The 27,531-nt window shown below is 34.1% G+C and overlaps 2 protein-coding genes and 1 long non-coding RNA gene across 5 annotated transcripts in view; 2 read left to right on the top strand and 1 right to left on the bottom strand.

Annotated features, from left to right (window-relative positions):
- Positions 1 to 337: 337 nt before the first annotated feature.
- On the bottom strand, positions 338 to 27,531 carry LOC111993021 (dnaJ protein homolog). Of its 3 annotated transcripts, none has more exons than XM_065768276.1 (8): positions 27,409 to 27,531; positions 2,771 to 2,941; positions 2,362 to 2,527; positions 2,137 to 2,278; positions 1,577 to 1,710; positions 1,348 to 1,490; positions 969 to 1,167; positions 338 to 848 (listed from the first exon to the last, which is right to left on the bottom strand). In XM_065768276.1, the coding sequence occupies exons 2-8, from the start codon at positions 2,918 to 2,920 to the stop codon at positions 520 to 522; spliced, it is 1,263 nt and encodes a 420-aa protein (XP_065624348.1). In that variant the 5' UTR covers positions 2,921 to 2,941; positions 27,409 to 27,531; the 3' UTR covers positions 338 to 519. The 3 variants fall into 3 exon arrangements, with proteins under 3 accessions (XP_065624348.1, XP_065624349.1, XP_065624347.1); XM_065768277.1 differs by lacking the exon at positions 27,409 to 27,531 and adding an exon at positions 9,311 to 9,453 and having other exon boundaries at positions 2,771 to 2,966; XM_065768275.1 differs by lacking the exon at positions 27,409 to 27,531 and adding an exon at positions 9,311 to 9,452.
- The window catches only part of LOC112017315 (MATH domain and coiled-coil domain-containing protein At2g05420), a gene marked incomplete at its 3' end in the record, with an annotated part of 91,069 nt that continues 77,370 nt past the window's right edge, over positions 13,833 to 27,531 (top strand). Inside the window, 1 exon segment of the mRNA XM_065768278.1 lies at positions 13,833 to 13,905. Within this exon segment, the coding sequence (XP_065624350.1) occupies positions 13,875 to 13,905 (31 nt within the window).
- Positions 20,517 to 21,358, top strand: LOC136065291 (uncharacterized). Its single transcript, XR_010626912.1, has 3 exons — positions 20,517 to 20,626; positions 20,767 to 20,939; positions 21,055 to 21,358. It is a non-coding gene; the product is annotated as an uncharacterized LOC136065291 (long non-coding RNA).

Genomic DNA, 27,531 nt, shown 5'->3' with positions numbered 1-27,531 from the left:
AGTTCTATGTATATTTTTAAGTGAAACTCGACATTAGTAATATTAAGTTTCACTTAAATTTTCAAAAAAATTTAAGCTGCATAATATACATAGAACTCAACATTGCTAATGTCAAGTTCAACCAATAACTCAATTTTGTTAAAACTGAATTTCAAAAATAATAACATTTTAGTAAATAGTTTCAAAACTGAGACATTTCATTGCACAATTTGTAAATTAAGGACAAAGGCCCATTTTCCCCCATTTTTGGTAATAATTGCAATGAAAAAGCATTCCTTCATTGGGCTGAACAATTTTAGGTACTGAATGCGCATCCATATATATATATATATATATATTAAATAAACCATTTGAACTTGGATTGAGATGACATATCTAAACTTAACTACAAAAATATTGCCACACTGGCTAAAATAAATAACACAACAAATGGGTCTGGAAGCTTACTATAAGAGAATCAGGAACGTAGTTATAATTTCATAACGCAAGCTATTAGTGACCAAACAAGATGGAATTGCATTACTGCTGTGCACACTGCACTCTCGGCATTGATGGCTCATCGTCTTCATCATCATATGCCTCTTGGAATTGCTGTTGCTGCTTCTTACGTCTCATCTCATCCTCAATGTTAACGTCATGCAAAGTTGTCTCCTCACAATCGTCCAGCTCCATGTCTGTCAAGTGCTTGCTTGCCCTTGGGGGTAGTAATGTTTCTAAAGTCTGGCATTGTTCCGGGGAAATAATTCCAGAGTCTGGGAATTCCACATTAAAGTTAATGTAAAGCCGGCCCCTCATAAACGGCCTCTGGTGATGTGGCATTCCCTCATCGTTGATTGCTTTGGATTGACCTATATTTAAGCATAATCGATTAATAAAAGAACTATTTTTTTTTTTTTTAATATGTAAATAAAGGAACTAAGAAAGTTACGGTGGCAAGAAATTGAATCATGGAAGTCACTGAGTAATACCAGGCTTAACGATCTCCCCGGGATTTGATTTGATCAGAAGCTGTCTGCCATCAAGATGGGTAAGAGCAAATTGAAACCCACAAAGAGCCTCTGTTAAATTGAGGGTGTGCTCTACATAAAGATCATCAAACTTCCGCTTGAACTTGGGGTGCTCCTTCAGTTGCAATACAAAAACAATGTCTCCCGTGATAGTATCAGGCTATAAACAACAAGAAATAAGAGCAAAGTTAAGTCAACACTTAAATATGGACTACTGTTGTTTCACAAGAAATACACCAGCCAATGCCATAAAAGCTGCCCCTTTGTAATCTATAGCCAGGACTGGAGAATAAAAAATGGCCAAAACCCTGAAGTCAATACCAAATGTAATTTCACTTACAGCTTCATCGGCTTGTCCCTCAAATGTAATCTTCTGGCCATGTTGCATCCCTTTCTCAACATGCACCTCCAGCACCTTCTTTTCCTGAGTAACCTTATTTCCTTTGCATTGTGGGCATTTATCTCTATCACTGATAACCTCACCTGTATTAAAGAGAGGTGCTTTCCAGAATTAAAAACTGTATAATCCAACATCAGAACTATGGAGCATAAGTGTCTCAGTTAAGTACCTGTGCCTCTGCATTCAGGACAGACATGTTGCATCTGTTGAATCATTCCCAATCCAATCTGTCGGGTTGTGATTTTCATTCCTGTACCTTGGCAACCATAACATCTCCCAGATACTCCACTCTTTGAACCTTTCCTGAAAATTTAGGGATGGAATTAGACCTCACAGTCATATAGTTTTCTCCATTGAGAGCCATTTCTTTCATCAATATATCTACCTTAAACATGCTTTCATGTTAATTGGGGACATTAGGGAAGGAGTCCCAGCTACTGCCATTTATAGGTATTCTGATATCTATAAACATTTAAGTGAAGCAGGGATGGAGAAGGAGGGCCAAGATCCAACACATTGAAGAAACAACAATACTCACATATTTTTTATATTGGCAATGGCAAGTTAAAAAAAAAAAAAACTTTTAGGAAACAAGACAATGAGAGAGGGAAGAAATAACTTCAGCAATAATTTTACAACAAGAGGAGCAAAGAACCATAAAAAAATTAAGTGAACACTCCTTTATAACAATTCAAAGGAAAATATAATAAGCTAAGATAGGTGAAATACCCTTTACATTTTTGGCACAGAGCATTCCTTGAAAGGGAGAGTTTCTTGCTTGTGCCATTGTATAGGTCCTCCAAAGAAACCTTCAGAGTATGCACCACATCCTCACCATGTTTCTTCCTCCTTCCTCGTGAGCTGCTGCCTCCTGAATCAGAATACCAGTTAAAATGTTGATTATAAGTTTATAACTAAGTTATTTAAAGTGAAAGGCCAGATGTGCAATCTTACCACCAAAGGCTCCTCCACCGAAAAATGACTCAAATATATCAAATGGATTATGGGCTGGGCCACCGCCTCCCATTCCCTCCTTGAGAGCATCTTCACCATATTGGTCATAAATTTCTCTCTTCTCTGGATCGCAGAGAACGTCATAGGCATGGGCTAGTTCCTTGAACTGACTCAGGATGTCAGTAGAGTAGTGTTAAAAAGAAGTAAAAGAAACTCTGGAATAAAGTAACGCATGGCTTCAACAGGTATAATGCTTATATCCTCATGTCCACCAATATCATTTATATGATTTGCATAAGAACATGTAGAATTTCTAGTGTGTGTGAGAGAGTGTATATGCATCTACATACCCATTTATATGCAGCTATATATGTATGTATGCATCTCAGTATAGTCTTTGAGGACCCACCTTCTCAGGATCTCCACCTTTGTCGGGATGATTCTTGATTGCAGCTTTTTTATATGCCTTCTTCAGTTCATCTTGACTCGCACTTTTTGAAACACCAAGAATCTCATAGTACTTAGTGCTGTCACTTTTCTTCGGACCACGTCCAAACATGATTGAAGCACTTTAAAACCTCTGATTACTCAAAAAAACAGGGGAACTCCAAAAATTGAACACCACAAATCTATAAAGGACAATACAAAATTCCAAAATCTTTTTGCATAATCTACAATTGTAAAATATATAAAACACAAGGACACTAGTTGGTAGTAACATTGCATAACTAAGTAAATGCAAACATGCATAATGGGAAAAACATGCACAATCAAGCATAAAATTATAACTAAAGGGCTTGTTTGTTAGAACTAGTTTCCAACTTTTTGTTTTTTTTTTTTTTGTTGAGAATCAACTTGTTTTTCTAACTTAGCTTATTTAACTTATTTACAAATTTTTAAAACTTTACTTTTACTAATTAAAACTGTACTTCTGCCCAACTTATATTTTTAAGCCCAATAAATCAATGAAAATCAGCTCTCCCAAATGAGTAGGAGAATTCAAGTTACCCAAAAAACAAAAAAAAATCATTATTTGTTTATGTTATGGAGGAAGGCAACCACCTCATGCCACACCTGTGCCGAATGTTCAATGGGTCCAACATCATGAAAGGACGTTTCGTCTTTTATATAATCATTCTCATCCTTGAAACCACCTTCCTATATGTCCAATTGGTAGTGGTTGCCTTCCAAAATCTCCATATGATTTCCTGCTAGTTCCCACCACTAAAAAGCTTGTACAACTCACAATAAATCATTAACTATATGCCTGATCTCAGTCATCTTTGTCTACTAGCTATGATTTCCTCCACCTCCACCTCCACGACCCCTACCACAACCAACCATAGCTGAAAGTTGCAACATTTGACTTGAATCTGAATTTTGTGGCTTAGATCTAATATTCTTGCTTTGATACCAATTGATGCAATGAGAACTTAGTTAAGGTGTAGAAGAGGGGTATAAAAAGAAATTTTGAGCAATAAACATTTTTTTTTTTTTTTTGATAAGTAATTTTGAGCAATAAAACATGATTACAACTAAGAGAAGAAAAGTGGATTGAAGTTAGAACTCTAAAACATTAATCTCCAGGATCAACAAGCTTAAAGAGCTCAAGAAATATTCAAATATTGAGTGAGTTTTGGCATCTCATAGTTTTTGGTAGCTCATTTGCTGAACATGAGACAAAGATAGAAGTAAGCTTATTTTCAAACTATCCAACTATCCCAACTATCCAACAACTTACTAAATGTCTTTTTAAAATACTCTAGAAATAAATTTTGGTTAAAGACTTCAGACATATACTTTCACTTGGAAAGATGTGATTTTTAATAAGACTTCTCTCAGCATAATGTTTAATCATGAGAATTTTTTTTTTTTTTTTTCTCAATGTTAAAGACACAATATTTGATTGTGTTTGGAAATAAAATTATGGAATGGGACTTAACTCGACAAGATTCAAGAAGTTCAAGGATGACGTTGATCCAATTTTTAGAATGAAGTTGTATAATTACAGATAATGGTAATTTGTTTTACATAACCTGCTCATGTTACAAACTGAAGAAAGTTTCTCAAGCTTGTTATGCACAAGTTCTTATTGGCATATTGAGGCCAATGAGCTATTCCTTGCTGTACTTAACACTACAGAGAAAGAAAAGAAGGAAAATGTAATTTGGAACTCCAATAGATCATTGAAAATTGAAGCCAAACTGGAAGGTGAGTTTATCCAACCCAGAGAAAACTGATGTAGGCAAGTTTCAAGCCTAAGGTAAAAAAAAAAAAAAAAATGGCGCATTAATCCAATGTATTTTATTTCTTTATGCTATGTTTTATTCATTGTTGTCTTTAAGTAATTTAAAAAGTGAATGAAGTTGGATGATTACAATTTAATTGTTATGTTTAAGATGGATCAGGATTCTAGGGTTCCTAAAAGCTATTAAAAATAACCTCTTTTGAGTCATTGTAGCAGTCTTTTCTTATCTACTCCATGCAATTTTAAATTTGAGTTTTGAATCACAATATTGATGTTTTAGCATTCCAAGTTCAATCCTATTTTTTAATCTTGATTTACTGTTAAAAATTTCTTCTTAAACCCTTTTTCTACGCCATATCTAAGTTCTTCTCACTGCATCATCAATACTAACTCACAAATTTGACACTCTTATAAGCCCAAAACCCCAATACACCCAATCTTGCTCTCTCATTCAAACAATAGACAAATTATCAACTCACACACACAACTATCTTTCAACCCAAAAAACTAACAAACTAAGAGTCTTCTCCTTTTCCAATATGAAATGATCTTTTGGTCCAAAGCCACCATATCTTTATAATGTTGTTGATATATAACACTTCAATAACTATTCCTTTGTGGACAAGGAATATCAAATTACTTTTTTAGCTAGGCATATATTTTCCTTCATTACCAATTAAACCAAAACCAAACCAAAGTAGGAAATCAAGACGATTTCCAACAAATCTCCACTTTGACTCAAATTTTATCAAGCAATCTTTTCATCTTCTTCTCCCTTTTTTTTTTTTTTTGGGGGGGGGGCTACAGAACCACCTTAACCTAAACAAGCTTTCTAAAGCCAAACACACATGCTTATAAGGAATAAATTGCAAAATCATACAAAAATATTTTCAAAAACCACACAAGGATCAACCTTGAACTTTGATACCAATTTATTGAGATATTAGAAGCTCTAGTACTTATCTGTTCAAATTTGAGGCTAACAGAAGCGTATTAACACAAACAACAAATAAAAACATGAAATTAAGATAATATATACTTTTTTTGACAAGTAAATAAAACTCATTGAATAAGACCAAAAGTAAACAACGAACCTAAGGAAGCAGCAGTAAAACAATAATATATAACATGATTAGGCCTACTCCATGCCTACATCCATGGCCACATGGCTAGTTCTCACAAACCAAGCTCACACCTTAAAATAAGACTCATTAACTTATCAAAAAAGAAATACAAACACACACAGATCCTCTTATAAACACAAACTAATCCGAATCCCAAAACAAATTATCAATACTTACAAACTTACACTATCACAAGCCCAAAACACCAATATACCTAGTGTTCTCTGACTCAAACAATAGAAAGTTTGTTAACTCACATTATCTCACACGAGAGTACTTTTCAATCCCAAAAACTACCGAACTACTCTTTGAAGAAATACATTCCATATTCTTATAAGATTCTTCCCTCTTAGCCCAAACCCATCAAACCCTTTACACCTCTTACTATTTTTTTTTACAAGGAATAGGCTTTCCACACACAAAACCCAAATAATAATAATATTCAAAATACAAATTTGAGACGTTTCACAACAATAATTAAAAATAGTTGCTCAATAATGATCGTCTAGGCATTACTGATCTCAAAGTGTATCGTATTTCAAAATTTGAAGAAATTTTACAATGCCTCTTCCATTACCTTGTATATCATATCTTTTCTAGTCAATCAAAGGAAAAATAATTTTCGAGACAAGTAAAAACCTGAAAAAGAAGTCTTAAACTCATCTAATCATGCTATTACATACAAACTCAAGTGTAACAACAACACGGTCTGCTAAACATTTCACAACTCAACGATTATGTACCTATTCATAAACAAATTCCAAATTTTGCTAATATTAACAGCCACAGAAAAACACAATAATGTTTAATCATGAGATTTTTTTTTTTTTTTTCAATGGTAAAGACAGTATTTAATTGTGTTTGGAAATAAAATTATGGAATGGGACTTAACTCGACAAGATTCAAGAAGTTCAAGGATGACATTGATCCAATTTTTAGAATGAAGTTGTATAATTCTAGATAATGGTAATTTGTTTTACATAACTTGCTCATGTTACGAACTGAAGAAAGTTTCTCAAGCTTGTAATGCACAAGATCTTATTGGCATATTGAGGCCAATGAGCCATTCCTTGCTGTACTTAACACTACAGAGAAAGAAAAGAAGGAAAATATAATTTGTAACTCCAATAGATCATTGAAAATTGAAGCCAAACTGGAAGGCGAGTTTATTCAACCCAGGGAAAACCTTTTTTTTTTGATAAGTAAACCCAGGGAAAACTGATGTAGGCAAGTTTCAAGCCTAAGGTAAAAAAAATGGCCCATTAATCCATTGTATTTTATTTCTTTATGCTATGTTTTATTCATTGTTGTCTTTAAGTAATTTAAAAAGTGAATGAAGTTGGATGATTACAATTTAATTGTTGTGTTTAAGATGGATCAGGATTCTAGGGTTCCTAAAAGCTATTAAAAATAACCTCTTTTGAGTCATTGTGGCAGTCTTTTCTTATCTACTCCATGCAGTTTTAAATTTGAGTTTTAAATCACAATACGGATGTTTTAGAATTCCAAGTTCAATCCTATTTTTTAATCTTGCTTTACTGTTAAAAATTTCTTCTTAAACCCTTTTTCCATGCCATATCTAAGTTCTTCTCACTGCATCATCAACACTAACTCACAAATTTGACACTCTTATAAGCCCAAAACCCCAATACACCCAATCTTGCTCTCTCATTCAAACAATAGACAAATTATCAACTCACACACACAACTATCTTTCAACCCAAAAAACTAACAAACTAAGAGTCTTCTCCTTTTCCAATATGAAATGATCTTTTGGTCCAAAGCCACCATATCTTTATAATGTTGATAATATATAACACTTCAATAACTATTCCTTTGTGAACAAGGAATATCAAATTACTTTTTTAGCTAGGAATATATTTTCCTTCATTACCAATTAAACCAAAACCAAACCAAAGTAGGAAATCAAGACGATTTCCAACAAATCTCCACTTTGACTCAAATTTCACCAAGCAATCTTTTCATTTTCTTCTCCCATTTTTTTGTTTTTTTTGGGCTACAGAACCACCTTAACCTAAACAAGCTTTCTAAAGCCAAACACACGTGCTTATAAGGAATAAATTGCAAAATTATACAAAAATATTTTCAAAATCCACACAAGGATCAACCTTGAACTTTGATACCAATTTATTGGCATATTAGAAGCTCTAGTACTTGTTTGTTCAAATTTGAGGCTAACAGAAGCGTATTAACACAAACAACAAAAAAAACATGAAATAAAGATAATATATATATTTTTTTGACAAGTAAATAAAACTTATTGAATAAGACCAAAAGTACACAAGGAACCAAAGCACAAAGGCAGTGTCCTAAGGAAGCAGAAGTAAAACAATAATATTTAACATGATTAGGCCTACTCCATGCCTACATCCATGGCCACATAACTAGTTCTCACAAACCAAGCGCACACCTTAAAATAAGATTCATTAACTTATCAAAAAAAAAAGTACAAACACACAGATCCTCTTATAAACACAAACTAATCCAAATCCCAAAACAAATTATCAATACTTACAAACTTACACTATCACAAGCCCAAAACACTGATATACCTAGTTTTCCCTTACTCAAACAATAGAAAATTTGTTAACTCACATTATCTCACACGAGAGTACCTTTCAATCCCAAAAATTACCGAACTACTCTTTGAAGAAATACATTCCATATTCTTATAAGATTCTTCCCTCTTAGCCCAAACTCATCAAACCCTTTACACCTATTACTACTTTTTTTTTTTTACAAGGAATAGGCTTTCCACACAAAAAACCCAAATGATAATAATATTCAAAATACAAATTTGAGACGTTTCACAACAATAATTAAAGTATTTCAAAATTTGAAGAAATTTTACAATGCCTCTTCCATTACCTTGTATATCATATCTTTTCTAGTCAAAGGAAAAATAATTTTCGAGACTCGTAAAAACCTGAAAAAGAAGTCTTAAACTCATCTAATCATGCTATTAGATACAAACTTGAGTGTAACAACAACACGGTCTGCTAAATATTTCACAACTCAACGATTATATACCTATTCATAAACAAATTCCAAATTTTGCTAATATTGACAGCCACAGAAAAACACAAGTACAAATTCTTAAGCAATTGTAACAATCCACAAGGAAAAAAAAAATTCAAACAAAATAACATCTTCATCAAACATAAATAACAAGCCCTATAGAGACTTTGATATTTTTCATTTTTTTGGGTCAAGGGTGTTGTAAATTTTTTAAAAAAAAAAAAAAAAACCCAATTTGATTTTTAAAATTGCATCTTGTTTTCTATATAGAATGAACATCAAAACCGCAGCTTTAACTAATGCTTATACAAATTTCAATATGCAACACGAAAATAAACTTTTCTTTATAAATTTACATAAATTTTAATCAATTTGTTAATTGAATCACAATTAGCTTCATGTTGATCAAAAGGGTACACCCAATTTTTTCAATGCCACAAAAAAATAAATAAATAAAAACCCTAATTTCATAAGAATCTAACATATAGATGCGAAAGATCTAAGCTTTACAGATCAAAAGTTTAGAGAGAGAAAGTACCTTAAGAGCTTTAGAGAGAGAGAGAGAGAGAGAGAGAGAGAGAGAGTTTTGTATTTGTATGAACTCTTTGTGTCTCTCCTCTGAGATTTTTGATGTTGTAGAGAAAGAAGAAAAAATAAAGACTCAATTTTTATAGTTGGGATCTCCTTGTTCTTTAAGGAATGAGAATTGCTATTGCCAGAGATGTGAGGCTCTTGCCTGCCTCTTTTTGATTGGTCACTCTCCTCACTGCCCAAAGCGCTTTTTTATTGGTGTGGAAATAGCTTTTCCGCTTGGGAAGGGAAATTTAGGACGGTAGTGAAATTGGTCTTGTGTTACTGTGCTGTGATTGGTGTGGAATTGTGGTGGTGCGTTTGAGTGGGGGCCACACGTGTGTGAGCTTCTGAGAGGTTAAAAGCACGTTTGGTACATGTGTTTAAAAATTGAAAATTATTATTTAAAAATATTTATGAAAATACGTGTGGGTAAAAAAGTGTGTGAAAATACATAAAATAATGTTTAAAAACTGAAAATTGTTGTTTGAAAACACAAACCAAACACCCCCTAAAGCACAAGGGCCAAATTTTGTCCGACACTTGGTTCCCTCATGGTAAGGACTTAAGGTCAATATGGCTCATAATATGGGGTTTCAGTTTTTCACTGAGAACGTGTTGTTATACCCTATAGGTAAGTTGTTCATCCAACTTATCAATGACTGTGGCGTGGTATAAGCAAACGATTTGGGTGTTATTATAGTCATGCTTGGATAGAAAAGTTATACCAGTTGTCCCCTTATCTATTTTTTTTTTTTTTTTTACCAAAAGAAAGTTGTCTAATAAACCAAAAAATGATAGACTTTAGCTTAAAGATTTATTGTGCAAAATGTTGTTACCGTGTTTGTGCAAATACTAGTAGTTATGGTATGTTAAAAGAGAGAAAAAAAAAACATTTTTACAACACTTTTTTAACAAATTATAAGTTATAATTAGTTACTAATTTTGATTTTAACCTACCACTAAAATGATATTTTTACCCACTAATAACTATCAGTAACAAATTGCTACATATTTTTTATCCTAAAATGGACGTGAATTCTTATACTAAAAAGAAGTTATATGTCCATGATATTTTTATAATTCTTTCTTAACAAATTATTTGTGATAAATTATTACCAGTTTTGATTTTAACCCATACTTAAAGTTATTTTTTTATCTACTAGCAACCGCGTAAGTAACAACATGTCATTTATTCTTTATACTAAAATAGACGGTAAATTTATCTGCAAGATAAAATGAAAGCAATTGGCTGGTGAGAAGTTTATTGTAATTTGTAGGGTCTCCTTCAAGGTTACTGCCTGATCTAATACGTCTGTTTTTGATGATCTGACGGCTGATGTTTGTGTCAAAAAGGAACACGTCGGTCAACCAACGCGTCTGGTGATGTGTGGGTCGTTCATGCTGGCTTATCAAATCAGCTGACGACGACGTCGTTCTGCTGTCCATGCTTTAACGCGGCTAATATCTTGGATCCGCTATCCATGCTTTTACTTTGTGAGGTTTCGTGGAAATAAAAACAACTCACACAGTTTAGGTCCATTGGGCCATTTTGTATACAATTTATTATTTTAGTTTTTTTTTCCCACCTGAATAAATAAGCACGAAAAAGAAGGAAGAAGTACGAGGTAGGAACAAGGAAAAAAGTAGAGAAGTTGCCACCAACTTTTGAGCAAATCACTTTTTTTTTCTTATGCTTTTTTGGGAAGCTGAGTGTAGACACTGTATAAGATTGGTGTGGTTGTTAGCAACTAATCTATTAAGATATGTTCTAGAACTATGTAAGGGTCTTATTAATAGATGTTTTTAGTATATTTGTTAATGCCCTATTTTATGAAAGTTTTGATATAGTTTTTATGGAAAATATTAAAAATTGTTAAAAATACGTTACTTTTTCTCTTTTCTTATAAAAAGTTTCTAAAAATATTTTCTAAATAAATTCTCTTAGAGCATCTATTAACTTTTCTCTACAAGTAATTTAACTGAATAAGACTATATTGGGTTCATACAATTTAAAAGATTGAAGTGGGCTAATTCGGTCTTTTTATGTGGTGCCAATGCAAAGGTCATGTGAGTTGCATGTGACATACTTTTTCCATCCAAGTTAACAACCCAATTGATGGTAGGGTGCATAGTGAAATACAAATTATAGTTTAAGATAGTAATCATGGATTATGAAAGTTCAAGATGATAAATGTAAAAAAAAAAAGGGTATAGTTTGGTGTTGTTATGGCTAGATGTTTTAGTAAATTTCACTATTTTCATATTAAGAGAGAGGGTAATATGATTGCTCATGTTTTAGCTCATTTTGCTTTAAATGTTTCAGATTATAGTACGTGATTGGAGGATGTTCCACCATAGTTTCATTCTTGTGTTTTTGCAAACTTTGATGGTATTCATTGAATAAAAGGTACTACGTTGATTCTCCCAAAAAAAAAAAAATCGTTTTATCTATTTTATATAGCTGCTATAACAAAACATCATACATTTTATTCTTTATTTTACAATTCATCCAATTAAAATAATATATTTTATACTCAAACAATAAAATAGTAATTGAACCCAAAAAACATCATCATCTCACGGCCAAACCCACCATTGCCCGAAAATCCAAAAACAAATCCACCTTTGACCTAGCAAAAACCCACATTGACACTAACTATCCTCTCTAGCCATGACAAATACCAAAATTGTTGGAACCAAAACCTAAAACGAAACCCAACAACATCAACATCAATGACCCACCCCAGCCATGACAACTCTCACAACAATCCAAATCTAAGAGGTAGAGCCTATGAAATAAGGAAGAGGAAGGAGGAGGGAGAGTGCGAGAATGGATGATGATGACTGACCCCACCAACACTAGGATCGATGACAACAATGATCCTACAACAGTGATGGTTGTAATTTGATGGCAGAGAGAGAGAGAGAGAGAGAGAGAGAGAGAGAGAGAGAGAGATGTTGCATGTGACATACTTTTTCCATCCAAGTTAACAACCCAATTGATGGTAGGGTGCAGAGTGAAATACAAATTATAGTTTAAGATAGTAATCGTGGATTATGAAAGTTCAAGATGATAAATGTAAAAAAAGGGTATAGTTTGGTGTTGTTATGGCTAGATGTTTTAGTAAATTACACTATTCTCATATTAAGAGAGATGGTAATATGGTTGCTCATGTTTTAGCTCATTTTGCTTTAAATGTTTCAGATTATAGTGCGTGGTTGGAGGATGTTCCACCACAGTTTCATTCTTGTGTTTTTGCAAACTTTGATGGTATTCATTAAATAAAAGGTACTACGTTGATTCTCAAAAAAAAAAAAAAAAAAAAAAAAATCATTTTATCTATTTTATATAGCTGCTATAACAAAACATCATACATTTTATTCTTTATTTTATAGTTCATCCAATTAAAATAATATATTTTATACTCACACAAAAAAATAATAATTGTACCCAAAAAACATCATCATCTCACGGCCAAACCCACCATTGCCCCAAAATCCAAAAACAAATCCACCTTTGACCTAGCAAAAACCCACACTGACACTAACTATCCTCTCTAGCCACGACAAATACCAAAATTGTTGGAACCAAAACCTAAAACAAAACCCAATAACATTAGCATCAATGACCCACCCCAGCCATGACAACTATCACAACAATCCAAATCTAAGAGGTAGAGCCTATGAAATAAGGAAGAGGAAGGAGGAGAGAGAGTGCGAGAATGGATGATTGATGACTGACCCCACCAACACTAGGATCGATGACAACAATGATCCTACAACAGTGATGGTTGTAATTTAACGGCAGAGAGAGAGAGAGAGAGAGAGAGAGAGAGAGTGAAAAACATAGAAGAAATCATATATATGTTGTTGTATAATATCATGATTATCATCTATATTGTAGCAATATGTAAAAATTTGAAGAGCAGTGCATAATGAATGATTATTCATCATCTAAAATGAATTTATATTTATTTTGCATAACCCAATAAGAATGCTCTTATAATAATATATGCTTAAAAAATTTATTTACTTATTTTAATAAAAATAATAATTCAATATGCAATTTTCATATTGTGATCCACTCATATGGTATAAATGAAATTAAATTTGTCATTTTACATAAAAACGTCATGGGTGTGGTTGCCTTAGCTTTAATAAGGCTTCATTCATTTGTTTGTTGTTGTTTTTTTTTTTTTTTTTCCTTTACTTTTTCTTGTTGTTGTTTACTTTTTACTAAAGTCTTTATCATGGTTCCTTTGTACTTTAATCTCAAAAGGAAACCTAGTTCTGCAATTCTCCTCTTCTACCCAATCAAAATAGGCATCAATCCTTCTTTTTCCTTGCATCTTGATTCCTTGTCTATTCTTTCCTTCGAACCAATCACATTCACATGTACGGTTACGTGTGTAAAGTGCCATGGCATTGTTGTGGAGGACTTTCCTATTGATTACCCTATAAATAATGCAAATTAGGTTGTAGTTTTCAAGAAAGTGATTTCTAGATAGTAAACACCAAAATCTAAAGTCATGGAAGAAGCCAAGCTCATCGATGGCCTTAGTATGTTCTCTTTCCCTTTCCAAGATTATTAGTTTACTCTGTTATTTTTGTTTCTTATTTATTTATTTAATTTGAATATTCATAATAAAAGAATATCAAGATTTTCATACTCCCTAAACCTCGTGCAAACACATCAAACAATGGATATTATTTCAAATCTTGCTCTTGAGAAAAAAAAAAAAAGGAATGATATCTCAACTATAGCTCTTTGTTTGTTTCGACATCAAGTTTCTCAACCGCCTCAAATGTCCAAAATTGGAGAAGGTATTTGTTTACAATTCATGCTCAATAGTAAAATCGCTTTCAAATCTATGAGATTAATTTTCTAGACAATTTGATAGGAGTCTTGGTGGCGTTGAGACTATGAATTAAGTGCAATAATGAAAAGACAAAGTGTGCCTTCGGATGAACTTAATTCATCAATTTATTCCTTTCATATAATAATAATAATAAAATAAAATAAAATAAAATAAAAAACTTAGTTTGTTTATTGATGGGTGATACGAAGGAAATATGTTGTATCATCAATCATGACATGTTATTTAATGATTTTTTAAGTTTCATTGCCCTTAATTTATTTTTTTAAATATTTCTTTGACCTACCTATCTCCGAATTCATCCTCTGGCGCTATGGGGGTCTCCTGTTTGGGTTATCGTCTTTCCGTCGAAAACCTACTTTTAGCCATTCTCCATATGGATTTTCAACCAGGGATGCATCCCTTGGTCGTGAGCATTCTTTCATCTTATGGCCAAGCTTTTCACACTGGAAGCATAAACCCACCAGTCTTTCATATTTGAAACCAATTCTTACCTGTTCTCCTTCAGGGTCTGCCACATAACTACCTCTATGGAGGGGTTTATCCAGGGGTATTTCCAGGCGAATACGGATGAAGCGAGCTTGTTCTGAGTCCAAAGCTTTACTATCTACCTCAATCACCTTCCCTAGCCCTTTCGCTATGTCCCAACCTGCATCTTCATGGATTAAATCAAAAGGTAACCCCCACACTTGAACCCAGAAAGAGATATGTGTGAAGGTAGCTGACCTTGCTATCATGCCTCTCTCCCATCGTCGAAGTACTAGTATTTGATTATCAAAACTCCATGGCCCATTATTTAAGACCCACTTCAACTGGCTTTACATGGTGAATTTGAACTGGAAAAGTCTATCCCCTACGTCCACAATCCGCAGGTCATTCCCAAACTTCCAAACCGACCTCAATAGTGATTTGGCCGCTCTTTGGTTGTAGGGTCTAGATGTGAGAAATCTTCCTATCAAACTGAGTGAGCATTCTTCCAGGAATTTTTCTCTCTGAGTGGATCAAACCGTGAGAACTTCCCCTTCATCCTCCGTTAAGGTTATGTGGTGCAAGCATTCAATGAAATCTGAGTCCATGTGAGTGTCGAAACAGCCAAGGATCAAAACTAGAAAAAGGTTTGTAGGGTACTACGGCTTAACAAGCAGCGGTGTGTAAAGAAAAAGAAAGGAGAAAAAGTTTGTTGGGTACCACGGCTTAGCAAGCAGTAGTGTGAAATGAATAAGAAAAGCGAAAAAAATGAAAAAAGAGAACCACGCAAAGCATAAAGAAAACTCACCCTAGGTGAGAGAGAAAACTCCTACCAAGAGGAAAAGAAAAAACTACTAAAAGTCTTTATCATGGTTTCTTCGTACATTGATTCCAAAAGGAAACCTAGTTCTCCAAAATAGGCATCAATCCTTCTTTTTCTTTGCATCTTGATTCCTTGTCTATTCTTTCCTTCGAACCAATCACATTCGCACGTACGGTTTCGTGTGTAAAGTGCCAAGGCATTGTTGTGGAGGACATTCCTATTGATTACCCTATAAATAATGCAAATTAGGTTGTAGTTTTCAAGAAAGTGATTTCTAGACAGTAAACACCAAAATTTGAAGTCATGGAGGAAACCAAGCTCAGCGATAACCTTAATATGTTCTCTTTCCCTTTCCAAGATTATTAGTTTACTCTATTATTTTTGTTTCTTATTTATTTATTTAATTTAAATATTCATAATAAAGGAATATCAAGCTTTTCATACTCTCTAAACCCCATGCAAACACATCAAACAAATGGATATTATTTCAAATCTTGCTCTTGAGAAAAAAAAAAGAAGAGGGAATGATATCTCAACTACAACTCTTCGTTTATTTCAACATCAAATTTTTCCTAGATTTTTATACATTAATTTAAAATGTTTACTGTAGAACAAAAATCAACCTAAACACAAACACAATCAAAATAAAATTATTGCAAATTAAAATAATAAGCACAATAAGTGTGCTACAAAAAAAAAAAAAAAAAAATGCCCTCCAAGCGGAAATCGATCCACTAGACAATCAGTTGGGATACATGAGTAAGCAAGAGACCCTCCAAGCCTAATCTACCCGATGTACCTAAGCCCTCCAAGCTCCTACTCCAACAAGGCTTCTCGGAACCGTGTCTTGTCTTAGTTATCCGGATCCCGCAACAAGCTCCATGTTGCATCTGCCATTCAAGGCTTCTTCCAATGCTTCCCAGCAGCACCAAAACGTCACACAACACTCTCAAAAGGTGTGGTAAGTGTTTGGGCTATCAACCTCTCAATGGTGTGGAAAATAGAGAGGGAAGGGTTGAGGAGATACCACAAGCAAGCAAGTGTATAGAGAAAGGTGGGGATGACAATCTCTAATTGCAAATGTGTTTGGCTAGGGTTTTCTCTCTGAAGCATTCCTCAACATTTGTGGGTAATGGGGGTTTATATAGGATAGGTGCAAAATGTGTGAGTCAGTCAGTACAGGCTGGCAGAACAGCATGTCTCGCGGGAAGGCCTTACCCGCGAGATACTCGCGAGAGACAGCTGTCTCCATCTGTAGCGACTCTTCGCATTCCAGCATGTGCAGGGCACATGCTTCACTTCGCGGGAAGCTTAGTCGCGAGACACCCGCGAGATTCCATCAGCATCCAGATTGCTTGAGTCTTCACACACTTTCTATCACACACCCCTTACAACAATTCCCACAACAAATACAGGGTAAAAACGATTGATAGAAATTACAATCAAATTTGGCACGAAATAAAAGCCAACAAAACACATAGTTGTAAATCACAACTTTACAATCTCCCCCTTTGGCTATTCCGTGACAAAACCCTAAAACAGACTCTAGACTTAAACGTGAGTTTGGGAACACAGGCAAAACTCACTCACACCTAATTCTAGATTCTGATAAGCTCTTGAAACATATGAACAAGTAACTCCTGAAACATAACAACAAAATATCATCATTGTATGCAGAAAACTTGAAAAGCATATGGAGCAATAAGCACATGATCAAGCAGAATGAAATAGGAACACTAAATTATGGCAAGATCAAACGAGTAATCACTATACACAAGCAATTACTCTGCTCATTCACACAAGGAATGAACATCTGGATATGCAGAATGATAGGCTCATATGAAGAGTACCATTTGCACATCAAACACTCAACCAATGCAAAATACTAGAAGAATTTGCATCTAGGAACAATCCTACTAGGGCACAAGAGTGTTGTAGTGAAGTAAAACTATGACATTAAACATCAATAGCACAAGCATAAAGGCTGCATAAGCAAAGTATTGCAAATACATGGCACAAGCCATAAAAGCCTACAAATAACATGTAATGAAACAAAACAACCCTTAAAGCTTACAAAAGCAACATGGGTACATGCAAAGTACGCTACAAAGCATAGAGAGTAACACTAAAGAAACATCTGAAACTAAAACTTAAATAAAGCATAGTATCAAGGTTTTCAACACAAAAACAAGTAAACTGTTGACTTCTTCTCCCCCTATCTCCATACTCCCCCTATCAATGACATCATCTCCCCCTTTTTGTCATGGAATAGCTAGTCATCCCCTTCTAGCTTCCGTTGAATTTCGTCCATCTGAGTTTGGAGAGATGTGAGCTGTGAATCAAGACGTCGGTGGTGAGTGTAGAGAGGGAAAATTCCCGACCTATCACAAGCTGACACGTCACACTACCAAGACCACAAAATACAGCCAATTACAAAGCGCCACATACTGCTGCTAGGTTTTACTATTGCCATTCAGAAGCCAATAGAAATTTGCCAAGTGTCATGCAAGAACCAATCATGCATCGGCTCGTGCAAGCGATGACACAAGCAGCCTCGTACGTGTAAGCGATGACCCAAGCAACCTCGCACGTGTAAGCGATGACCCAAGCAACCTCGCACGTGTAAGCGATGACCCAAGCAACCTCGCACGTGTAAGCGATGACATAAGCGGACCAATCAGACTGTGACATGTGTCACCAATCAGACTCCGCCACGTGTCGCTCATCCACCCCAAAAACTCCTATAAATAGAAGCCTTCCTAAGACATTTAGGAGGACACACATCAAGCCATCTGAAGCACAAGCAGCATCAGAGAAGATTCAGAAGTCCAGAAGCTCTGCCGGAACCAAGCTCTAAAGCCTCCAAGAACTTCAAGAACTTCACTTCGAATACGAAGAACATTCGAAGAGAAATCATCCGCCTAGATCCAAAAGTCTACGGGAATCAAGCCTAAAGTGTCCGAAAAACATCAACAAATCACAAATCAACGAAGCTCTACGGATTCAAGCCTCTAAAGCACCGAAGAACTTCCACCACAAACCTTCGAAGACGAAGAACGCACCAAGAACACGAAGAACGCACCAAAACACGAAGAACATACGAAGAACGTGAAGAACAAAGAATTTCTAACAAGCTCATAGCCAGAGATTCATTGTAATTCTGTTTCAACAATCTTCGATCCATCCCTCAACCAAATTGAAGGATATTTTGTGTTCAAGTCAATCACATTACTACAAATCCAAATCAAATAAGTCTTGCAAGGAGATCGAATCAGAGGATCACTCTTTTGTAATCAGAGAGAATTGTACCACACAATTATCAATACAAATTCGCATTTGTGAAACTATTTTACTTGTTTGATTTATTTCAAACCGAGAAATTTAGTCGTCTACATATTCTGGCACGCCCAGTGGACCTCTCTGCCTCTCATCTCTTTCTCCTTCAAAGGAAAAGAAATTCGACATCATTTTGCTACCAGCTTCAATGGCCTCTAGCAAGAATGCCCGAAAATCAGTAGTGGATGCTTCAATGCTGAGGATTACGTTGGCCCAATCACTCGCAGTCGATCCAAAGCTCTTGATCAACTTCAACCCCAACCAACCAAAGAAAGCCAACCTCCTACTGTCATCTCTCTGGACTTTCTTGCAAATAGGAAAGCTACCACTAAAGATTCATATCTCTCGAAAGATTTGGAGAGCAGTAATGAATCATCCCCAACAAAGACCTTTTCTATCAACTCTTCACCTGTGATGAGAAACTTAAGGAATACAGTACCTTTGACTCATCCTATTTCATCATTTTCTCCATCATATCTAGAAGTCATGCCAGTAATGATGACTAACACCTCTACCATGGAAGAAAAGATGGCTGAAATGGAACAAAGGATCACCCTCCTCACAAAATCACTTGAAGAAAAGGACGTCAAAATTGCAACCCTAATGAACAAACTGGAGGTAGAAGATTCGGGTGAATCAAGTCATGGCCCTGAGCGCCCACCAGGCTTTACCTTGAAAGGAGAAAATGCTAAAGGTGATAAGGGAAAAGGAGGTGAAGGCACTTCTCAACACGGACATTCCACCTCAATGGCTTCGATATCTGTCCAACAATTACAGGACATGATAACGAACACCATTCGAGCACAATATGGAGGTTCTTCTACAAGTTCTCTTATATATTCGAAGCCCTATACAAAGCGCATCGATAATATGAGGATGCCAAATGGGTATCAACCCCCCAAGTTCTTACAATTTGATGGCAAAGGAAACCCTAAGCAACACGTGGCTCACTTTGTAGAAACGTGTGAGAATGCAGGGACTCAAGGAGGCCTCTTTGTAAAGCAGTTTGTTCGTTCGCTGAAAGGAAATGCCTTTGATTGGTATACAGACTTAGAACCTGAGTCAATCGATAGTTAGGAACAACTTGAAAGAGAGTTTCTCAACCGATTCTATAGCACACGGCGCACAGTAAGCATGATGGAGCTTACCAATACCAAACAGTGGAAAGATGAGCCCGTCGTTGATTATATCAATCGGTGGCGTTCTTTGAGTCTAGATTGCAAGATAGACTTTCTGAAATATCTGCTGTAGAGATGTGCATCCAAGGCATGCATTGGGGACTTCTTTACATCCTTCAAGGATAAAGCCCCGAACATTTGAGGAGTTAGCAACTCGTGTGCATGACATGGAATTGAGTATCTCTAGCCATGGAAATACAAAGCCTCTCGTACCTGAGGAAAGGAAAGAAAGACGGAAATAAGGAAAAATGACAGGAATCCGAAAAGTAATGTCAAAGACTCAATGAATGTCAACCTTGCCCCAATCAAAATTTCAACAAGAAATGTAAAGGCCAATGAGAAGAGGCCTGAGGTAGCCAACAGCGTGAGACACGACGCTCATCACTTAAAGAATGGGAACAAAAGGTGTATCCTTTCCTAGATACCGATATGCCAGAAATGCTAGAACAACTGCTCAAGTTGAAATTAATTGAATTCCAGAANCTTACTATGATAAAAGAGCCCCTTAACTGTACTATGGCTTGGAAGATTGAAAACTTTTCATCACTGGATAAAGTGACATATTGTTCTCGAATATTTCAAGTTGGGGATGTGAAATGGTATTAATTTTTTTTTAAAATTTTTTTTGATAGGTATTATTATAAGCAGGACTTTTATTGTTGTAAAAAAAAAAAAAAGGAAAGTTTCCTTTTTGAAACTTAGAACCTATTGTTTGACTCTTTTTATTGAATCCATGCAGGAAGTTACTGTTTTACCCCAAAGGAATTTATAATGGAGAAATGAAAGAGATATCTCTCTTCCTCTTATGTTGTGATTGTGGTGATTGTGTTCCACCTGAGCACAAATTTTTTGCAAAATTCAAGATACGTATAAAGGACCAAATTAACAATGAAAATCACGTGGAAAAAACAGGTATGTATGCTTATATGTGAGTGTGCACACACACGTGCCTCCTGTTCTCTTTCACCTTGTTTTGTTCCTGTGTAATTTTTGTCTCAATTTTTTTGTTTTGTTTTGTTTCTTACAGAAAAACATTGGTTCACTGCCTGTTCAAATGAATGGGGTTTCTCACACTTTATGCCTCGTAAGGATCTCCTAGATGCATCCAAGGGACTTCTTATGAATGATGCTTTAATTATAGAAGGAGAAATAATAGTTATGTCTAATGTTAAGTGATTCCCTAAAATGGTTGTCTAAGAAATTATAGCAAAAACTATACTTTAGATATTGTAAAAATACTTCTTTATCCCGGAATTGCATTTGGGGAGGCTATGGGATTATTATTATTGTAATTGCAAAGATGTCAATATTAAAAAAATTTAAATTTGTCATCTTTATTTTGAAGCTTGCGCATGCACTCACATGCGCACATAGACACACACATACATATATGTATGTGTGTGTGTGTGTGTGCGCGCGCGCATATTGTGTAATTATGTGTGTATGCATATATGTATGTAATGTAGGTATGTTCTAAGAGCATTCTCACCAAGAGTTCTAAAAATTTTAGCATTTAGTATTTAAAAACCTAACTTTATAGCATTTAACACATCACTTTACAATACCCCTAACTTCAAAATTTCTATTTTTTTACCATTTCATTTAAATATTCTTTCTTTATTATTTTTATTCATTTTTTATTTTTTTCTCTCTCTCTCTCTCTCTCTCTCTCTCTCTCTCTCTCTCTCTCTCTCTCTCTCTCTCTCTCTCTCTCTTAAGAAATTATAAGTTTATAACATCTTGCTACAATGCGCTCTCAAAAATGAAAGTTCATTGCAGCAACATGTCAAATTGTTTAACACATCACTTTACAATACCCCTAACTTCAAAATTTCTATTTTTTTACCATTTCATTTAAATATTCTTTCTTTATTATTTTTTATTCATTTTTTTACTCTCTCTCTCTCTCTCTTTTAAGAAATTATAAGTTTATAACATCTTGCTACAATGTGCTCTCAAAAATGAAAGTTCATTGCAGCAACATGTCAAATTGTTTAGCATATGGCATCTTTGATGAATTAGGTTTTTGTGATTATAAATGCTAAAAATAACATTTTTGCATTTATAACACTCTTGATGAGAATGCTAGATCATCTCAGTAGTACGTAGTAACTAATAAGTGTGTATTTATAAAAGTTAAGTTCATCTTTTATATGATATAATTTTATTTCAATGTAATACTATTTCATAATAAGTTATTATAGATTTAATATTTTATCATACTCATAATTGATATACGCTTTGACTCAAGTTATCCTTGGTATTAATTTTGTTAAAATTAATCAGTATCTTTATATTAAAATTTTAGATCAAATATTCTTTCAATATTTATCACACATCAAATTTGATACCAATCAAAATGTGTTTTGCTATTCAATCAATAAATTATAAAATAATACATTATTATAAAGCAAAAAATATAAAACCCGAACTATATATAAATGAGATGATTTTTTATCTTCTTATTTTTTAAGAGCTCCACAATATGTATAATTGAACTCCATGATATGTATGGAAGTATATCATCAGTGAAAGGGTAAGCCAAATGTCATGCCCTAACAAGCAATTTATAGGCAATTGGTTTATCATCAGTGTAGGAAATTTGGTTTTTAGCTAGCAACAACTGAAAGTCGTCGTTGATATGCTTTAAATGTCCACTTTCATGACATTAGTACAGACATTTGTCTTTGCTAAGAACATTCACATCAAGAATGCTAAAAAATATAGCATTTAACATCTCAAAATGTCACTTTATTCATTTTAACATCTCACTTTTAAATACACCCAACATCAAAACTTCTATTTTAACACATTACACATTAAAATAATATAAACAACCTAATTATTTTTTTTTTTTTAAAAACCCAATTCACCTTTCTCATCCTCTCCGACTGCTCTACCAGCCACCACAATCTACTACCACTACCAACTGCCACTACAACCCACTGCAACAAGCCCAAACAACCCCACCACAACCCACACCCCACTGCCACCCATTGAAACAACCCACTACAACCATCAAACACTACCCACAAACTCGCAAAACAAACTCACAACCCACCACAACCCAAAACCTCCACAATTCACAAGCCAATTTCTTTCAAAATATCCAACACATACTTAATTTCTTTGTGATAAAATGATGTCTTCTTTAGATCATGAGACCTCAATACCCAAACAGAGGATTAAGTCACTAACAAACCAGAGACACAAGAGGATCAAGTTAAATTACATCAAATCAAATTGGTACCCAAGAGTGGAGATCCAGAAACACACGAGGGTTGGGGTTACAGCAAGGAGCTCCATTGGGCCGTCGTGCATCGCTGGATAAAAACCAACTAGACTTGGGAGTAAATCGTAGACAAGCAACAACAGCGCAATGTCGCGATGACCACAAATAGTCACTAGAGCTAGTCGACTCCTCCAGCCAAGGAATCGTGGTTGGTGATGGGCAACAATGAAAGTTGAGTGAGCAGCGAGAAACAACGGCAGTTGTGGTCGCTGGAGACTAAAGTTGAGTCTGAACTAGAAAAGAAAAGGAAGAAGAGGCAGCTTGTGTGAGTGAGAAAATGCAGATGGACTTGGCACGTGTGGGTGGGGATTAAAAAATTAATATTTAGTTTTAATTTTGGCATGTTTGATGTATAAGGTATTTTGGTGTTTTGGATGTCAAATATAGCATTTTAGCATTATAACATCCTTGATAAGAATGCTCTAATATTGTTGCAAATACTTTATCAAGAAAAGTTTTTTAGTTTCGTCGTTGATATATTACTATCAAATTATCAATAATAACAATAAAAGCGTTGCTAATAATGATAATTTTTTCCTTATTAACTTAAGATTTTAATAAACATACATTATTATAGCTTGTTAAATAGCTTCATTATCCAAGTAAAACTTTAACTTTTATAATTCACTAGCATCATTATTATAATAATCTAGTAATTAATATTAAATTGTTGTAACTTCCTTGCGATGTGAAAGAATGATTTAGATCATCAAGTGTGATTGGTTTTCAACTTTCCTCTATTTTTGTTTCTCAAAAAAAAAAAAAAAAATATCTCCACTCTTTATATTTTGTAATGACTTTTGTTAACAAATATTAGTAAAATAAAGAAAAAACTTACGGAGATCGGGTTGGAATACTATTAATGTGCACAATATCACCAACAAATACAACTTACCATTAAATGATTTTGTATTTGTTGGTGATATTGTGAGACTTTAGTCCAAGGCCCATGGCTAAGCACTTGGGCTTGTAGACCTTTCCCTTTAGTCCTCTCTACCAACCTTTTTGGTAAGAAAGCAAGAGGGTTGTTTTCAAGGGTTTGGTCTCCAAGGCATGCAACATCAGATTTATTATTCGGGCTTCTTAAAACCCATAAAAACTTATGCCCAGTCAATTCTAATCCAAGGGCGAGCTCATTGGTTTGTTCATATGAGAGGGTCCCACGACTTCCAAAACAAAACAAATAGGACAGAGCCATGTGGCTGATTATCCAACCATCTTAAGCAGTCTGACCCTTCAACCTGATTGCTTGAAGTTGAACCAGTTTGAACAATGGGTTCAATTGGATAAAGTGAGAGATTTTTATGTTCTTCTAACAATGCTTTTATAGCACTTTCTCCCAAATCCATGAAAGTATTGAGGATAATACCCTCAGCTAATCGCAGCCCATTTCGCTGAGAAGAAACATTTCGTAAAATTCACTTGTTCGATCTTGAATTGATTCTGGAAGATCTCTATCGTGAATAGGTATGCACCCAGGGAGTTTCAATGGTTCTTGTAGGTCTCTATACTCGCATGAAATTGTCTCATCTATCTTTGTCAAATGCAAAAGCAATAACAACGTAAAAGCATTTGACGTGAAATAAACGTAAGGTGGGATGTTTAGTTCCTTAATTAACAACATGTAGTGCATCCATCCCAAAGATATCAACGACCAAAGCAGTAACTCGAGAAGACTTTAACACTTCTGGAAGAGATGGCAGTGAACGAGTCATGATGGCAGTGAACGAGTCATGGTGACAGCAATTTGGACTCCGAGTGGTAAGCTTTCGAGGCCCTCAGAGTTCACTGGTGGAAGAAAGACATTGTCTATGCTTGTGGGCAAGGCTTCGAGGACTTCTTTCATGGCTTTAGATGGAGAACCAAATACGGGAATGATACATGTGATGTGGAAGTTGTGGTGAAGAACGAGTAGTTTGGCAAACTCAATAAAAGGGACGAGATGCCCCATCCCTGGACTTGGTAGAATAGCTATGCGAGGTTTTTGTTCCATATGGACAGTATATGTATCAATAGTAATGTTTGGAAGATATGGCTTTGAAGAGAGAATACTATGATTTTTATGGTTATGACTTGGGAGTTTGCATGGTTAGATAGATGTTAGGACACAGGAATAGTAATATAGAATTAAATTACTTCTGAGTACCTGGAAACCAATTGTTGGAGAGTAATTTAGTACAGAATAAAAAGTCGTAATTCTATGATTATTTTACGTAGCAGATTATGATTAGCAACTTGTTACTTTCATATGAACTTATTATTTTTTCTTTATCAATTACAACCTACCATATAAATAGTTGTAGCAATAGTTATAATTTTTTTTAGAATTTTAAAATTTAGCGGGAGTAATTTAGACATTATACAATAAAATATTTTAAAAATCATAATTTTTTATTAGGATTTAACTGAGAGAATAGCAATATGACATATTTGTTTTCTTCCAAAATATTCAGGGAAAAATTACTTAATTTGAAAATTTAAGGAGGAATTGTAAACTACCCCAAACATAAAGGATGAAATTTTTTTTTCCTTTAAGTTTTTGTTTTTGTTTTTATGTGTAAAATTACGTAGTTTTACTTAAAATGGTGTGCAATGAAAGAAAAAAAAAATACAAAAAGTCAACTCAAGAAAATTGTATGTGAAATAGTAAATTTTAGCTTAACAAAGCGAATCAATCAACAATTTAAAAAAAAAAAAAAAAAAACACAACAGAATGACACAACATTATCATAATACTTTTATAATTTTGTTATATTTTATTTTAACTTGTAAAGAATTGACATATTAGTAGTTTTGAAAATATTATGACGACAACAAGATATCTTAACATTTTCACACAAAAAATGCTATGTCTATGACATTTTCATAACAAATAATAATTAGTAGGTTGCTACAGGTTGTTATTGGTGAGAAAAAAACTTTGCTACATTGGTAGGTTTAAATTAGAACTAATAACAATTTACCACCTATGATTTGTTATGAAAGTGTTGTGAAAAATATTGTAGATGTAGCACTTCTTTTTTCACAATACCTTTATTTTTAGTTGTGGTTGGTTCTAGTATGATATTTTATTATTTTATTTTAACCTATAATAGAAAGTTTGTTAACTCACATTATCTCACACGAGAGTACTTTTCAATCCCAAAAACTACCGAACTACTCTTTAAAGAAATACATTCCATATTCTTATAAGATTCTTCCCTCTTAGCCCAAACCCATCAAACCCTTTACACCTATTACTATTTTTTTTTACAAGGAATAGGCTTTCCACACACAAAACCCAAATAATAATAATATTCAAAATACAAATTTGAGACATTTCACAACAATAATTAAAAATAGTTGCTCAATAATGATCGTTTAGGCATTACTGATCTCAAAGTGTATCGTATTTCAAAATTTGAAGAAATTTTACAATGCCTCTTCCATTACCTTGTATATCATATCTTTTCTAGTCAATCAAAGGAAAAATAATTTTCGAGACAAGTAAAAACCTGAAAAAGAAGTCTTAAACTCATCTAATCATGCTATTACATACAAACTCAAGTGTAACAACAACACGGTCTGCTAAACATTTCACAACTCAACGATTATGTACCTATTCATAAACAAATTCCAAATTTTGCTAATATTAACAGCCACAGAAAAACACAAGTACAAATTCTTAAGCAATTGTAACAATCCACAAGGAAAAAAAATTCAAACAAAATAACATCTTCATCAAACATAAACAACAAGCCCTATAGAGAGAAACAATAAAAAGTAAAAAAAAAAAAAACCCTATTTGATTTTTAAAATTGCAGCTTGTTTTCTATATAGAATAAACATCAAAACCGCAGCTTTAACTAATGCTTATACAAATTTCAATATGCAACACGAAAATAAACTTTTCTTTATAAATTTACATAAATTTTAATCAATTTGTTAATTGAATCACAATTAGCTTCATATTGACCAAAAGGGTACGCCCAATTTTTTCAATGCCACCAAAAAAAAAAATTTAATAAAAACCCTAATTTCATAAGAATCTAACATATAGATGCGAAAGATCTAAGCTTTACAGATCAAAAGTTTAGAGAGAGAAAGTACCTTAAGAGCTTTAGAGAGAGAGAGAGAGAGAGAGAGAGAGTTTTGTATTTGTATGAACTCTTTGTGTCTCTCCTCTGAGATTTTTGATGTTGTAGAGAAAGAAGAAGAAATAAGGACTCAATT

The sequence above is a fragment of the Quercus suber genome, unplaced genomic scaffold (assembly GCF_002906115.3).
Source record: "Quercus suber isolate HL8 unplaced genomic scaffold, Cork oak 2.0 scaffold_917, whole genome shotgun sequence".
In the NCBI taxonomy this organism is placed as follows: domain Eukaryota; kingdom Viridiplantae; phylum Streptophyta; class Magnoliopsida; order Fagales; family Fagaceae; genus Quercus; species Quercus suber.
This window is presented reverse-complemented; position numbering and strand designations above follow the sequence as displayed.